This window comes from Crinia signifera, chromosome 3 (assembly GCF_055691185.1).
Source record: "Crinia signifera chromosome 3, ASM5569118v1, whole genome shotgun sequence".
In the NCBI taxonomy this organism is placed as follows: Eukaryota; Metazoa; Chordata; class Amphibia; order Anura; family Myobatrachidae; genus Crinia; species Crinia signifera.
Genome location: NC_139219.1, coordinates 72,864,941 through 72,880,724, shown reverse-complemented (window position 1 = coordinate 72,880,724; position 15,784 = coordinate 72,864,941). Strand labels below are relative to the sequence as shown.

General features: G+C 43.5%; 1 protein-coding gene and 1 long non-coding RNA gene across 11 annotated transcripts in view; one reads left to right on the top strand and one right to left on the bottom strand.

The window, feature by feature from the left end:
- ACOXL (acyl-CoA oxidase like) overlaps nucleotides 1–15,784 on the top strand; it is a 392,072-nt gene that overhangs the window by 184,135 nt on the left and 192,153 nt on the right. For all 3 annotated transcript variants that reach the window (XR_014471599.1, XM_083175998.1, XM_083175999.1), the window contains exons 12-13: nucleotides 1,582–1,735; nucleotides 13,332–13,421. Coding sequence is in view for 2 of the 3 variants with exons in the window: in XM_083175998.1 (XP_083032124.1) it covers nucleotides 1,582–1,735; nucleotides 13,332–13,421 (244 nt within the window). In the remaining variant the exon portion in view is untranslated. The remainder of the gene's footprint in view (nucleotides 1–1,581; nucleotides 1,736–13,331; nucleotides 13,422–15,784) is intronic.
- Nucleotides 4,888–15,784, bottom strand: part of LOC146063545 (uncharacterized) — a 760,354-nt gene continuing 749,457 nt past the window's right edge. For all 8 annotated transcript variants that reach the window (XR_014471608.1, XR_014471607.1, XR_014471609.1 and 5 more), the window contains one exon: nucleotides 4,888–5,453. This is a non-coding gene — a long non-coding RNA (uncharacterized LOC146063545). The remainder of the gene's footprint in view (nucleotides 5,454–15,784) is intronic.

Here is a 15,784-nt window from a genome sequence, read left to right as displayed (position 1 = left end):
CCTTGCCTGCCTGTATCTCACTGCGCCAAAGGAACCCTCTTTAAAGTGACAGAGACTGCAAAGACTGCAAGACACACATATGCTACAAAGCGGAGCACGGCACAAGCTGCCAATCACCTGCTGGAAACTGAGGTAGCTATACCCTCTAACTGCCGCGACATCCATTTCCCTGCAGCGTCCGTCATCCGGCGGTCGGCTCCCTGACACAGCGAGCAGGTCTCCATGCTGTGGTCAGGTTGAGGAACTATACGGCATATAAATCCAGGAAGGTAACTGTGAAAGTGCGTGTTTGCCTGTCTCCACACTACCTGTATTGACAGTGTATAAACCAAAGGCTAAAAGTGAGAATAATACAGGTGCCTCCATATTTCAACCATAATACTGACTACTGATATCTATGTGTATGCCAGAATTACGGTCCAATTGACCCTCAAAACATCTGGTTATATCTGGACTTGCTATTTAAACAATATCAATTGAAAACATTTGAACTCTGTGGATATGATCATCTGAAATAACACCATTAACCTGGCTATTGAAATCCACATTATCAGTTTTCTCTGGAAAATAAATATTGGCAGAAATTGGCAAAGGGACACAGTCATTTTTTATATATTTTTATGTTTATTAAATTATCTGTGGGTTTAATGTACAATGTATTTTTTTATTAAATATAATATCTGTGTTTAAGGAAGCTTAAATAAAATAGTATTTTTATACAGTGATATTTTTCAGTGTCTCTTGCGCTCTCTCTATATATATATATATATACTTGTTTATTTGGTTTAACTTTATTAAGGATTACAGAGAGCCTTAATTGAGAGCAGCAAGTCACACTTCTTGACAAACTACACCAGTTGATTGCTAAATTCAAACTAGCTGTGCGCCCGATCATTTGGCCTCTTTTTCTACCCCCCTCAAGTTTGTTCCTGGTACCGTGTGTCTAAACTTATCACACGTGCCCCAGAGACTTCTGGGGAGGGTGATTAGAGGACCAGAGTTTTGTTGTGATTGAGTTCCTCTTCCCTGCCTGGGGTGTCACTGTCTGCTGTAGTTCTTCTTGCAGAAGTGTAATCTGTACATCAGCACTGATATGCAAACCGGACCTGTGCTAGAAACACCACAGCAGACAGCGACTCCCAAGGCAGGGAAGAGGAACTGCATGGGCTTTCAAAGATGGTGAGTGCTAGAATGAGCACTACAATATATATTTTTTGTATGTTTTAAACATATAATTTCCTATAGTCTACAGTCAGTAGGGATAACTAGATTGATCTATATACAGTAGGGGCAGAGCCTCCTGTTACAGTATCACAGGTAGAATAAGAAACATGCTTCTTACCACCCACTGTTTCTTGGAAGCCATAACTGGGTGTTTGTCATATAGAAGGAGAAATCTCTCTCACCCACTTTTCTTTGACAGGATACTAGTGCCGTTGTCAGGGGGTATCCCAACCCCTGTTCGTTCTTTGAGTAACTGTGGAAACCCTAACCCTAGCATTCATCACATTGTATGTGAGTCAGAATGAAACAGTGATCTCTGCTTTCAAATTTCAATAAAGCTTTATTTTTGCTTTATAGGTATGCAGGAGAAATGCTTGATGAGGATGTGTATCATAACAGAGACCTGGTAAACAATCGTCCTTTACAAGCCCTTGTAGCGGGTCTCAAGGCATACAGCACATGGGAGAATCTGTCCTGTCTACAGGACTGCCGGGAATGTACCGGAGGAATGGTGAGTTTCCGGCTTATACATAATGCATTCACTTTTTATATGTGATGCAATTACTATTGTAAAGCGCAACGGAATCTGCTGCGCTATATAAGAAACTGTAAATAAATAAATGTAGTGTATACACCCTCCCTATACAATCTTCTCTGGTACTGCAGCCTTATTCAAGTTACACCACAGAGTAGTATCCATTTACCTTATATTACACCTCACAGTATTGCCTCTTATTCACATTGAAACCATTGAAGGAGTGGGGCCTAAAGGCCCCCATACACTAGCCGATTTTGGTCAGATTTAGGCCAGATCAGTCGGATCTGGCCTAAATCGGACCAAAATCGTCTAGTTTTGATGTCCCCTCAGATCCGATGCGCGGTCCCATGCGCATCGGATCTGCGTCGGGTGGTCGGACCTGCTGCACGTCCGACCACCCGACTTGGGACCTAGTGGGGCGGTGCGGCGGTGGAGGGAGCAGGGGGGGCTGGGGACGCTGCGAGGGACACAGGCGGCATAGAGCCGGGCGGGGGGAGCCGGGAGCTGTCAGGACTGAATAAAAAAAAAAAGCCCATACAATGAATGGGCGGCCTGTGATTGGCTGAGCGCTCTCTCAGCCAGTCAGCAATTGGCTGAGAGAGCGCTCAGCCAATCACAGGCTGCCCATTCATTGTATACAGTAGGCTTTTTTTTCTAGCACTGACAGCTCCCGGCTCCCTCTGCCCGGCTCTATGCCGCCTGTGTCCCCCGCAGCGCCTGTGTCCCCCGCAGGGTCTGTGTCCCCGCAGCGTCCCCAGCCCCCCTGCTCCCACCAGCAGCCCCCCCCCCTGCTCCCCGGGTTTTTTACATGTGATAAATCGAGACGATTTATCACATGTGAAAAATGGCATATCAAGTGCCAATCTAATCAAGCTCCCCCGGGGAGCAGCCGGGGAAGCTCAGGGGGAAGTCGGGGGCGACTTGTCCTAAGGACAAGTCGCCCTAGTGCAGGGGTGTCAAACTCAAATTCATCGGGGGGCCGCATCAGCAGTTTGGTCACCCTCAAAGGGCCGGTTGTATCTGTAGGTCCCCCTGTATAATTATAATGCCATGACACCACAGGCTGCTTCCCCTGTATAATATAAAATGAATGCCATGACACCACAGGCTGCTCCCCCTGTATAATAATAATGCCATGACACCACAGACTGCTCCCCCTGTATAATATAATAAAAGTAATGCCATGACACATAAATGATTATACAGGAGGAGCAGTCTGTGGTGTCATGGCATTAATATTATTATACATGGGACACCTCAGGAAACAGCAGATATATATATTTTTTTTATTGTGAGTGTGATCCTCATCCTCACTTACTGTTTCTCCGTCTGTCCTGCCGCTGCTGCGGCTTCCAGCTTTTCTTCACTGCTTGCTGCGGCCACACGGTCCCCGACTCCCGGTCCAGCTTACCTGCCTGCTCCTACTTCTCTACAGACGCATGGGCGGGCGGAGTCATCGTCATGACGTCCCCACCCAGTGTCTGTCACTGCCGGGCATCAGAGGGAACAGGCGGCCGGGCCCTCCTCCACGTAGCCGTGGAGGCCGGCGGCCATGTTTCTGTAGCCGCATACATATGTGCCTACAGGAACATGGCTGCCGACAGTGGAGGAACAGGTAAGGCGGCCGCGGTGGGGTGGGTGAGAGGAGGTGGCCTAGGCAGGAGCTGAGACACACTGCCCTGCGTGCTATCTCCTCACGCGGGCCACATGACGAGGTCTGGCGGGCCGGGTTTGGCCTGCGGGCCTTGTGTTTGACACCCGTGCCCTAGTGTATGGGGGCCTTTAGAGCGGAGAGCTGAGAACAGGAGAGGGTGGGCCCTGCTAATGGAACTTACAGTCTTAAGGGCAGGCATATAGCCACAAAAGGAACTTGTACTAGTACCACTGTATGTATAGAAAATTAGATACACTTTTCTTTTATATTATGGATTGTGTACCCACAAGTAGCCAAATTGTATCCTTTAGGACGGAATAATAGATAATTACTTACACAAATATAAAACATACACTGGTCGGCTTTGCAGACAACTAGATGTTACTTGGAGGTAAGAATATGAAGGCAGTATGGCTATTCCCCAGGGTTTGGAGTTGATCTTCCTCTGCCCATCTGTGCAGCAGGGACCGGATATAACAGGATCTACCTGCTCAATATTCTTTGTGATGGCTAATGCTGTGAGTTTTGTGACCAAATACATCTATAAAAGCCCTTATGGACTTCATTTTCTAATATGAAACATAACAAATATGCTGGACTCCTACTTACAACATGTAAAGGTATAGAAACAGGCTTCAGACAAGCAGTGTGCATATACAGATGTGCAGAACACTAGAAAGATAAACAAAACAGGTTTTTACCAAGGAGCATTAAGGTGCCCACACACGCACCGATCCCGGCGTGCGTTGTGGGCTTAACTAGCACACATAGCATCGCATCGCTAGAAAAAGCTAGTACAAAAAGTATGTGCAGCACATACTTTTTGTACTGTGCGATGAGGTGCCGCGGGAGCACGCACCCCATCGTACAGCATCGCACCGCCGGCATTGGTGCGTGTGTGGGCACCATTAGGACTAAGATTAAAAAAGCACATGATAGTCGCCATCGCCGCCCCATCCAGGCGCACGCACATGAGGCGCTTGTGTGTCCCATTCTCAGCAATGGGACGCGCAAAGGTCTCACTCCCGGCCCGCCCTCTGCCAGCACACACCAGCTAGTGAAATCTGTCAAGCGCTGGGATTGATCGAGAGCATCTCCATCTGTAGTCTGCACTGTACCTTCTCTCTCTCTCTCTCTCTCTCTCTCTCTCTCTCTCTCCAAGCTTTGATAAATATCACCAAGTTATACATAGTGCTCCAGCTATGACAGTTAGGACCTGGACACATGACAGTTATGATCATTTATCATATGCAACACGTTTTATCATGCACATCATCATACAGTAATTACAGGAATCACACCTCTTCTTATCTGAAATGATTGCAAAATAGAGACTCACCACCCTAAAGATGTCTGATGATGGCAATTGCTTGTCAGATAAATAGTCTGCTAACTGAAATGACATAATTGTTACAACAGTCATGTGGAGTTTTTTATTATTATTATATATATATAAAATAATTTGTTGTACAGTACGTCCTGTTCAATATGCAGATAAATTGATATGACACTCACTGTGGTGCCAGAGTTGCTGTGTGGAAATAGAGAAGGAAGCTTGTCATTACAACTGCTCTGGGAAATATTTGAAAAGAATCTGTGTCTCCTCCTGCACTATGTGTTCATTCCAAAGGTGACAGGTTAGGAAGGATGGATCCAACGCTTTCTCCATTGTCCACAAGCTAAAGGTTCTAGAACCCTGGGTAACTTTCAGCGGATATAGCACGTGTGAAAGTGATAGCCAGCTGTTAATATGTTTTGGAACATGTGATGAGCAGAGATCGAAGGCACACACATAATTGTTCTTAGAATTTGTTTAACCTCCTTGAGTATTCACATCACATTCTGTAAATGTTATCAATGTGTTCTTGCCTTTTACTACCGATTATAATCCACGGACAGTGAGTCCTAAGCAGTGAGGTGCGGTGAGGCCAATGCCTGGGGAGGTACTTTCCCTAGTAGCAGAAGTGCCTCAACTATGGTCTCTCCATGACCGTCCCTGTATTTCCATCATTTCGCTGCAAATTTGGTGAGATTTGACTGTAAAAAGAAATAAAATAATACAAACATTAAATGTATGCTATAAAAATCTTCTTTTTATTATTGTTATCATTTGTATAGTAAAAAAAACCTGGAGTATCTGCCTGCCCTGCCTCCCCTGACTGAACATTACTGTTCCTAATGTAGGGTACACACCAGAACGATCATGATCGTGAGACAATCATACAATGGTCACACGATCTGTATGGAGCACACGATCTGTACCCAGCAGAAGGGATTGTTGACAAATCCTGACTGCAGCAGGTAGGATCTCCAAAACGACCAGCAGGGACATGCATCGGATCGGAATCGGATCTAAAACATGTCAAAACATGCCCAATTTACATACAATCGGCCAAGATTGTATCGGAATTAGGGGAATTGAGGCCACATTGTTTTGGTGTGTACCCAGCATAAATAAGAAAGGACAAGTAATGAATGTAAAACCATAAAGTGGGCTCAAGCTGTGCTGAGTCCTCCCTTCACCATCCTGTCGCAAGCTCTGATAGGCTGAGCCATAATGTAAGCAGCCACCCAGCGTGCGCTGCGGTTGCCAGGTGACAGCTGGAGGCTCTGCCCCAGATGTCTGAGTGCGGGCTGCTCTGCCGCGGCGCTGCCTAAGAAGCACCCTGGACAAGTGGGGTCACGGGGTGAGCGGAGTGTGATAGCTGTCGGGGCTAGAGGAGCTGCTGCTGTGACCGGTGACTGCCTCCCTAAGGAAGGCCTCTGCAGCAGCCTTGCAAGCCTGGGAACTGGAAGCAGGGCTCAAACGGCCGGTACTAGCCAGAGCGCAAGAGCAGGCACTGTGAGAAGGTGTTCTGCTTGCACCAAGCCACAAAGCACACACAGGAGCTCCGACCCGGGCAGCATGGGGCTGCCTGCAAGCGGAGAACATGTATTTGCTGTAGAGAGCATCGAGAAAAAGTGTATCCAAAAGGTAAGTGAGCGGACCGCTGGCATGCTGCCTCCTCTGCTGAATAGACGTATTAGGAGCTAAATCCCGGGTATATGGAGCTAAATCCCGGGTATATGTGCATTCATGTGCAAAACCCGTGATATTTTTGCAAGTGTGAAAGGGATATGAATCTCTCCTCCTATTAAATTGGGTATGGATCATAAGATAGACAGCAACTAGGTAGACACCACTAGGTCGACATGCATGGAGGTCAACATGCCTGAAGGTCGACATGCAAGAAGGTCGACATGGGTCAGGTCAACCGGGTTATTAGGTCGACACAAGCATTAGTTCGACATGGGGAAGGCCGACAGTCAAAAGGTTGACATGGGATTTTTCACTTTTTTATCCCGAATATCGACACAGTTGACATGGACACTGAATTGTAACACCGTATCCCCACGCATGGCTCACTGTGCTCGCCATGCTTTGGGCTCGGTGCCTCGCTATGCTTGGTACACTCGTTTATTCTTCCACCATGTAGTGGATGGTAGGGCATGAAATACCACCTGTTGACACGTCGTCTCAAAAAAAAGTGAAAAACCCCATGTTGACTTTTTGACTGTCGACCTTCCCCATGTCAACCTAATGATTGTGTCGACCTAATGACCCTGTCGACCTTCAGTCATGTCAACCTTCATGCATGTCAACCTAGTGGTGTCAACTTAATGCTTGTCGACCTACTGCTTGTAGACCTAGTGACAATATCCCAGTAAATGTCACCCTATATACCATTTTGTCATTATTCTTTGAGTTCACCTTGAGCAACTTCAGTTCGACCCAGCTTGAGCATGATTGCCCTGTGAGACCTTGATACACCTTTATGTGTCCTCCTGTGTTTTCGTGAGGCAGAGCAGAGGATTCATTACCTCTTTAGAGGAATGTATGGTATTTGCTTTAGCAGCCATCTACCACCTAAAGCCCCAACTGTGTGGTCGGAGAAGATTATCGTATCCCACCCCACAGGGATGTACCATTTCTTTGCACTCTACCGCCAGTGGAGGGAACACCCACCCCTTTGTTTTCTCTGAAGATTGTATGGTTCTGGGCACCACAGGAGTTCAAGGGAAATCGCATAGTCAAAATCACGCTGCCAGTTTAAAGAAACAAAGTTTGTAATAAAACCCTGGGGAATATGAAAGCTTCAGTATGGATAAATTGGAGAAGATGCCTATACTCACCAATCAGCTTCATTTTAGTTTCTGTGCTAGATAAATAAAGGTCATCGGTGCTAGGGGAACCTATCCACTTAATCTTAAATTTTTGATACATCTACCTTGGAATTAAAAATAAATTCTAGCCTTTGGGGAGATGTATCAGGTCTTTAATACCGCTTTCAGACCGCAAATGCAGGGTCGCACTGGGACTTCTAAACTGTTCAGTCCCGGTGTGACCTTGCATGTGCGGTCTCTTCAGATTTCATCAGCAAACTGGCAATATTGCCGGTTCCCTGAAGTCCTGTGGGTCGCGGTGGAGCGTCTTCGGGAGCAGCGCTGCCTCTTCCATAGTGTGAACGGGAAACGGGTCGCTTGACCCGAGTAACCCGTTCACACTGCACAGCAACATGGCAACAAACCGGTAAGAACCCTTCTTCTTACCATGTTTGAATTGCCGTATTGCTACCGGTTAGCTGTAACCAGTAACCCCTTTAACATTGCACGAATTAACAGGTCGAACCGGCATGAACCCGGTAATTTTGTGCGATGTGAAAGGGGTAAAAGAGTGAAGATCAGTAAATCAGCGTCTGTCCTTTATCTAGCACAGTGTATGAAATAATAGAAGCTTATGCTTTTGCCAACTTCACTTCATTTCTCTCCAAGCCTTGATAAATCTTCCCCACTAAACCAAATGTCACTCTTGGGACAATATAATATTAGATGTGTCACACCTACTGTATGATATTGAGAGGATATAGATCCACGAATACTTACAATTTCTCAGACTCATCCTATTTTTTGTTGTAGATTTAGGTTAATACACCTTTAGTTAGGGGCCTACTATGATACCACATGATAATACTGTATCAGTAAACAATAGTAGCCATCATTTAATATCCAGCTGTAGAAAATTGTCACTGGAAACTGTTTCAAGTTGTTTCCAACTGTATGTCGAAGTCTCTTTTGACCTTTCGGCAATAAAAGTTCAATAAAACATATTTAGGAATAATAAATAAACATATCCAGTGCCTTTTTCAGTCAACATGCACTAGGACATGCTGGTCCATTGGATGGAGTTAAAATACAGTTCTGCACATGATTATGTGATTAGTGCAGATCTAGGACACGTTACAAACAGATGTGAGCTGGAAGACCCGGCCAACACAAACAGTTCAAGAAACACTGTGAGACGGGACTCAGATTACAGAATAGCACAGGACTGTCATTTCTAATCCTCATTAGCCTTTGGATAAAATCAAGCTGTTTTGCAGAATATGTTTTAATATCAATACATCTGCAGAAGGGTAGTGTGTGTATATATATATATATATAAATATATATATATATATATATATGTGTGTGTGTGTGTGTGTGTGTTTATATGTCATTATAGTGACTACTGACAGTAACCTCAGAAGTGATTAAATTGTTAAGTACTGTAAATTGTTTTTTTTATAGGACATCACATTTTAAGAGTTTCTGGGATTGTGTCTAAATTGTACTGTGTCTCCTTATCAGACATCAGCTATATTTATCCGTCTTGATGTGAAGAGATTGCTGTTTATTCAGCTGATTGAAGCACAACCTTCTACAAAGCATATATGTTTGCAAGTGATCCCAATCCTACCACATTCTCATACCTAATATCCATTAACCCTTCGAGTGCCAATATCTCTGTGAGAGATGTGCAAAATGTCCACTAAAAATGCCAGCATCGCTCACATTTGTTATATAAATTCAAATAAAAAATGTTGTGTAAAAAAAGATTAGATTTCCTATGTAAGGTAAACATTACAGGTCATTATGATGAAAAAAACGGTTTGGCAATTTTCACACCTATTTTGACAAATTCACTTGGCACTCAAAGGGTTAAAGAAAATCTAAGAGGTCTTGTAACTTAAGGCCCCCTTACACTTGTCCAACTTATTGTCCAACAAGTTGGACCTGATTGACTTGAGTTTTATCCTATGTGCAGGAGGATCAATCTCTTGGTTAGACCCAATGGCACAGGATTGTGCATTGGGTCCTACACATAAGGCACATAAGATTTTTTCAGACAGGCACATCAGATTTTGTCAGATAAATTGACCCAATCCACCTGAATTGGGTCAAATCTGACGAAATCTCACAAGTGTAAGGGGCCCATAATACTTCCCTAGGTATGACAGCTGAAGAAATTTTCTGATTGGACACAGTATAATGTCATCCAATAAGCTGCATTGGGTAAATTCCATAGAGTAAAATATTTAAAATTTATGTCATTCACTTTTATGATTAAATGAAAACCTAAATGTGTTTGTATGATATTTAATATGTCGGCTTAAAAAATACCCCACATTTGCTTCCTGGCCAATTCAAAAATCACATTTTTGTGCTCAAAATCTTTTTAATTTTGTGGAAGAAACATATAGGATCTGGCATAAGTTTCCAGAACTATGGGGTATATTCAGTTGATGTCGGATCCATTCTGAAATTCTTTTGATGGATTGGATTCTACATCCATTATTCAATGCAGCGGGCAAATCCGGATGTCTGATTTGGCTGCTGATTGATGCTCACCCGACCGGTGCGGGGACCAGGTGAGTGTAGTGGCAAGATCGTTCGGGAGCCGGGACTGGGCCGGATGAGCTGCTCTTGCCCGCCCTGGCGGCGGGAACGTTTAAGTGCAGCGGGTGAGTACAGGAGGCGGCAGGAGGGTGTGGGAGGCAGCGGATAAGAGGACAGTGCCATGTAAACTGCTGTTGTTCACCCGGTGCCGTCCTTCCTGCCTCAATCTGACATCTTTTCATGTCGGATTGAGAGAAACATGGCCACAACCTTTCAGATTTGGCTGTGTTTCCGTTAAAAGCAGGTGGATTAATGGCTATTCCATCAATCCACCTGGTTTTTGGCAGGTCGGAACATTCCGACCTGCCAGAAAAAAAACCCAGCTAGCATTGAATAGATCGGAACCCCTATTAATGTTGAAAACGGCCTTCTTTTCGGCAAGACGGCAGTTTCGACATAAATTGAATATATGCCTATGTGTTTTAGGGGCTGCAGTTTTGAAATGGGGCATTTTATCGGGGATATCAGGCAGGTGGAAAAAATCCAAGACAAGTACTAGGTTCGGGGCTAATTGAGTAGCTGACAGAGGATCCAATTACCACAGCTAATCAAATATCACCCTCAGTGTGTTCAATATGAATGGCTATTGAGGTTATATATAAAGAATTAAAAAAAGGGGTTAGACTAGATGGGCCAAGTGGTTCTGATTTGCCATCAAATTCTATGTTTCTATGTTATATTTCTTGGAATTATTGTAACAATATATTATTGTAACTATATAGAGGGTAGTAAGCATAAAATATTTAATAACAAAGTCAGTGGGAAGAGGTAGAGAGTCAGATACTTTAAAGTTGCGCATCACACCATATTGTTAACGATTTTCCCCTTGAACTTAACTATATCGTTCAGTGGCCACATCCAGGAGCATGCTGATGCTGAAAAGGTTGCCAGAATTTGATTGCATGTACTAACGACCTGAGGCAGAGCTCGTCGTTAACGATGTAGCGCGCACAATCTCGCCTGTTTTTTACGTTTGGGACTCGCTGCTGCAGATTCTGGTTTTTGAAAAGCCGAATCTGCATTAACATGCGAATTAGTGCCCACTTCTGCGTAAAAAGATGTAAATTCGCTGTTTTCTGACTTTTGCAATTTTTCTGAAAGTTGGAAAAAAAAATAACATTGAATAGAACGAATGTGTATTCAATCTATTCTGCGCAAAAACGGCAAATATTTTCAAGGAGCTGAAATATCTGCCAGGATTGAAAGACTGGTTTATAAAACTCCCCCTAAACGTTAACTTCCTCTAGATATGAATTCCCCTAGAGCAGGCACAGTGCACTGTACATGACTTTCTCACCCGCCCCCTTTACTGTTTGTATAGTTGTTGTATTATTTGTATGAAATGCCAAAGCCTGCCATAGTCACATGACATGACACCACACCACTGCTTATCCTCACATTTTCCACTCCACATCACAGCACAGACAGCTGGTTACGCCTCACCTCTTTCTGCACGTCGTGTTCATTTGGGGTTTTTTTGTGGTTTATTTTAACTAATAAAAAAAATCTTTCGAAACATCTGCGTTGGGATAAGGACAGAAATTATGTTGGGCTATATTTTTTTTTGATTTATCTTTTAATAGAACCAAGACTGCGTTTTATTTTGTGTAAATGAACGTGTATTTGTCAGGTCACATGTATTTAAACAGACATTGATTGTATATTCTGTTTAATGCACATTTACTAATGTATAATCTTCCATATCGCACAACACATTTAAATGACATTGCCAGACATTTACAAAGGTTTAAGGTAAAACATGTTTGTGTACTGTACCTTGCATTGTTTTTGTATAGAGGTATTTTTTCAATTCAGTAGGGTGCACCAATGCACCATACTCGATGCTGAAATATTACACAACATCATTACACATTAGGTTTATTAACATTAGGCCTAATTCAGAAATGTATGCAAACCTGAATTCATTTTTTTTTCTCAATTGAGAGATTATCATTGTTTGGCGCATGCGAAAATATAGAAATGTTGCAGCTGCCGAGAACTGTTTAGAGACTCCCGTAATCAATGTTCCTGTTCTGCCGCTTGTGTGCAACCACATAATCAGACCCTTGTCAGGCAAATATCGAGCATAGTAATCCTATTGCCGCAGGAAGTAAGATACCGCACTCGGGTAGATTTATTAAGCTCAGTGAAGGGATAAAGTGGTTTTTATCACCGGCCAATCAGCTCCTACCTGTCATTGAGCTGATTGGCCAGTGGTAAAAAACTAGACACTTTATCACTTCACCAAGCTTAATAAATCTGCCCCACATTTCTGCTGCGTACAGGATAAATAACATGCCGCCAAAATGGTTGCAGCTTGCCTGCCTTTTTTTGCCACTAATGGTCACTCACCTTCGCTCTAGAAAGTCTATACTTACTTTTCAGGTGGCTGCTATCCGTAAAATCGGGGGTGGGCGCTGACATCATGTGATGTCAGCCGCCTGCCTCGAGGATGCATGGGTACGCCTGCCTTCTCATGGGTACGCCCAGCATTTCCATGGGTGCGCCCACCGTTTTTGTGGGCACGCCCATAAGGCGCTGGTGGACCCATGCGTCCGCCCCATGCACGCCCACTTCCATTCCACTATGGAGTGAACTCCCCGGCAGCGTGAAACTCGCTGAAGGCATTTGGTCCCGGGTTTTTCACTTGCGCATATTCGCGCATGCGCAAACCACCACCATCGGGGCCAGGGGTGAAACGCTCAAACCTGAGCGATTAGGATTGAATCGCCCCAGTGTCTGTTACTGCACTCAAACAGTAAAATCCTCTCTGGGCATCTGGATAATGAAGGGTATCTAGATAGACATTCAATAGGTCAACACAATATGGCTGACAGGCATTAGGTTGACTAGAACAAAAAGTCAGCATGGAAATGGCCGACACACGTTTCTTGGGTTTTCACGTACTTTACCAGCATTTGCTTGCAACTGTTGGGAAAAGTAACCTGTAGCAAGCACAGCTGCAGCGGAGCGAGTCATCTTACTCTAAGCATGACGAGTGAGGGTACATACATGTATACACCCAGTAAGCTCAATTACTAGTTTAAAACAACTAGAGGGGGGATGGTTTTCTAAATCACTGACAATACAATCTGTTATTGTTTTTTCGTGGAATGTTTTTCTTTTTCAAACAAAAGTGTATCTCCTCTATCTTTCCAGGGTTTTATGATGGAAAACCGAATTCCTGGTTTGAAATGTGACTCTGATGTCTTTGTCACATTTGAAGGTGACAATGTTGTTATGCTACAGGTAAGGTTTACTGTTATTACAGGGAGTATAACTTACCAAATGATGCTTTCTTATATACATATTATACATATATATATTCCACATATTCCGCTGCGCTCTACAGAGAATATTTGAACATTCCCATCAGTTCCTGCCCCAGTGGAGCTTACAATCTATATTCCCTACCACATGTACTGTACATACTAATTCATTCTAGGGTTAATTTTGTTGGGAGCCAATTAACCTACCAGTATATTTTTTGGAATGTGGGAGGAAACCCACGTAACCACAGGTAGAATATACCAACTCCACACAGTTAGGGCCATGGTGGGAATTGAACCCATGACCTCAGTGCTGTGAGGCAATATGGCTAACCATTACACCATCCGTGCTGCCTGTACTATGCATCCTATAATGCTTTTGTTGACAAAGTTTTAAAAAAAGTCTCAATTTGGTGCTGGCTTTAGGAAAATAGTGGGAATCTCATTAAATTTGTTTCCGATTTTATCTTAACCCCTTCATGACAGAGCCAGTTTGTGCCTTCATGACAGAGCCCTTTTTTTCAAATCTGACATGTCTCACTTAAGTGGGGATAACTTTTTTTTGCTTTTACTTATCCCAGTGATTTTGAGATTGTTTTCTCGTGACACATTGTACTTCAAGTTAGTGGTAAATTTGGGTCGATACAGTCTGTGTTTTTTTGTGAAAAATACCAAAATATCGTGAAAAAATGGAAAATTTAGCAATATGCAAAATGTCACATTTTCTGCTTGTGAGACAAATAATCATACCACTCAAAATAGTTAATAACTAACAAAGACCATATGTCTACTTTATGTTGCAATCATTATTTCAACTTCCTTTTAATTTTTTTGGACACTAGGAGGCTTCAAATATGACTAGCAAATTCTCAAATTTTCAAGAAAATTTCAAACACTGATTTTTTTAGGGACCAGTTCAGTTCTGATGTGACTTTGAGGGACTTGTATGTGAGACACCCCCATAAATGATGCCATTTCAAAAACTGCACCCCTCACAGTATTCAAAACAGCATTTTGGAAGTTTGTTAACCCTTTAGGTGTTTCACAGGAATTAAAACAAAGTGTAGGTGAAATTTCAAAATTTCATTTTTTTTTCGGATTTTCAATTTTAATACATTTTTCTAAGGAACACAGTACATTTTACTAGAGAAATGTGACTAAAAATTGATTCCCCCAATTCTTTGGTTTTCATAAATATCCTATATGTGGCCCTAGTGTGCACGGTGACCAAACCACAGGCTTCATAATAGAAGGAGCACCTACTTGATTTTGGAGACTCCTTTTTATGAGATTATTTTTTAGGCACCATGTAGGTTTCTAGGCACCATAAGATGCTAAAAGTTAGGAACCCCCCCACAAGTGACCCCATTTTGCAAACTACACCCCTCAGGGAATTCATCTAGGGGTATAGTGTACATTTCAAACCCCCAGGGGTTTCACCAATTGTGGTACAACTGGGCAGTGAAAATGAAAAAAAATAATTTTTTATTTTCACAGCTCAGTTGTATCAAAATTGGTGAAACCCCGGGGGGTTTGAAATGTACTCTATACCCCTAGATGAATTCCCTGAGGGGTGTAGTTTGCAAAATGGGGTCACTTGTGGGGGGGTTCCACTGTATGGGTGTTTCGGGGGTCATTCAACCAGAATCTGTGCTGCAAAATCCAAAAATCACTCCTTCCCTTCTGAGTCCTGCCATGCACCCAACTGGTATTTTTTGGTCACATGTGAGGCATTGCCGTACCCGGGAGAAATTGGGGCACAGATTTTGGGGTGCTTTGTCTCCTTCATTCCTTGTGAAAATGAAAAATTTTGAGCCAGATCTGCATTTTTGTGTAAAAAAATTTAATTTTTTACACAAAAATGCAGTTCTGGCTCAAAATGTTTAATTTTCACAAGGAATGAAGGAGACAAAGCACCCCAAAATCTGTGCCCCAATTTCTCCCGGGTACGGCAATGCCTCACATGTGACCAAAAAATACCAGTTGGGTGCATGGCAGGACTCAGAAGGGAAGGAGTGATTTTTGGTGGTGGAATGAATGGCGGGTGCTATGTCGCATTAGCAAGACCCCCGAAGCACCAATACAGTGGAACCCCCCCACAAGTGACCCCATTTTGGTCACCAGCTTTGGGAGGGGGGCTGGCGCTGCGGCTGGCGGGGGGGTGGGAGGGGTGCTGGCGCTGCGGCAGCCGGGTGGGTGGGAGGGAGGGGGGCTGCCGGGTGGGAGGGGGGGGGGGCTGGCGATCGGTGCGGTATACGCACACACACACACACACACATATATATATATATATATATATATATGTGTGTATATATATATACATATATATACATATATATACAC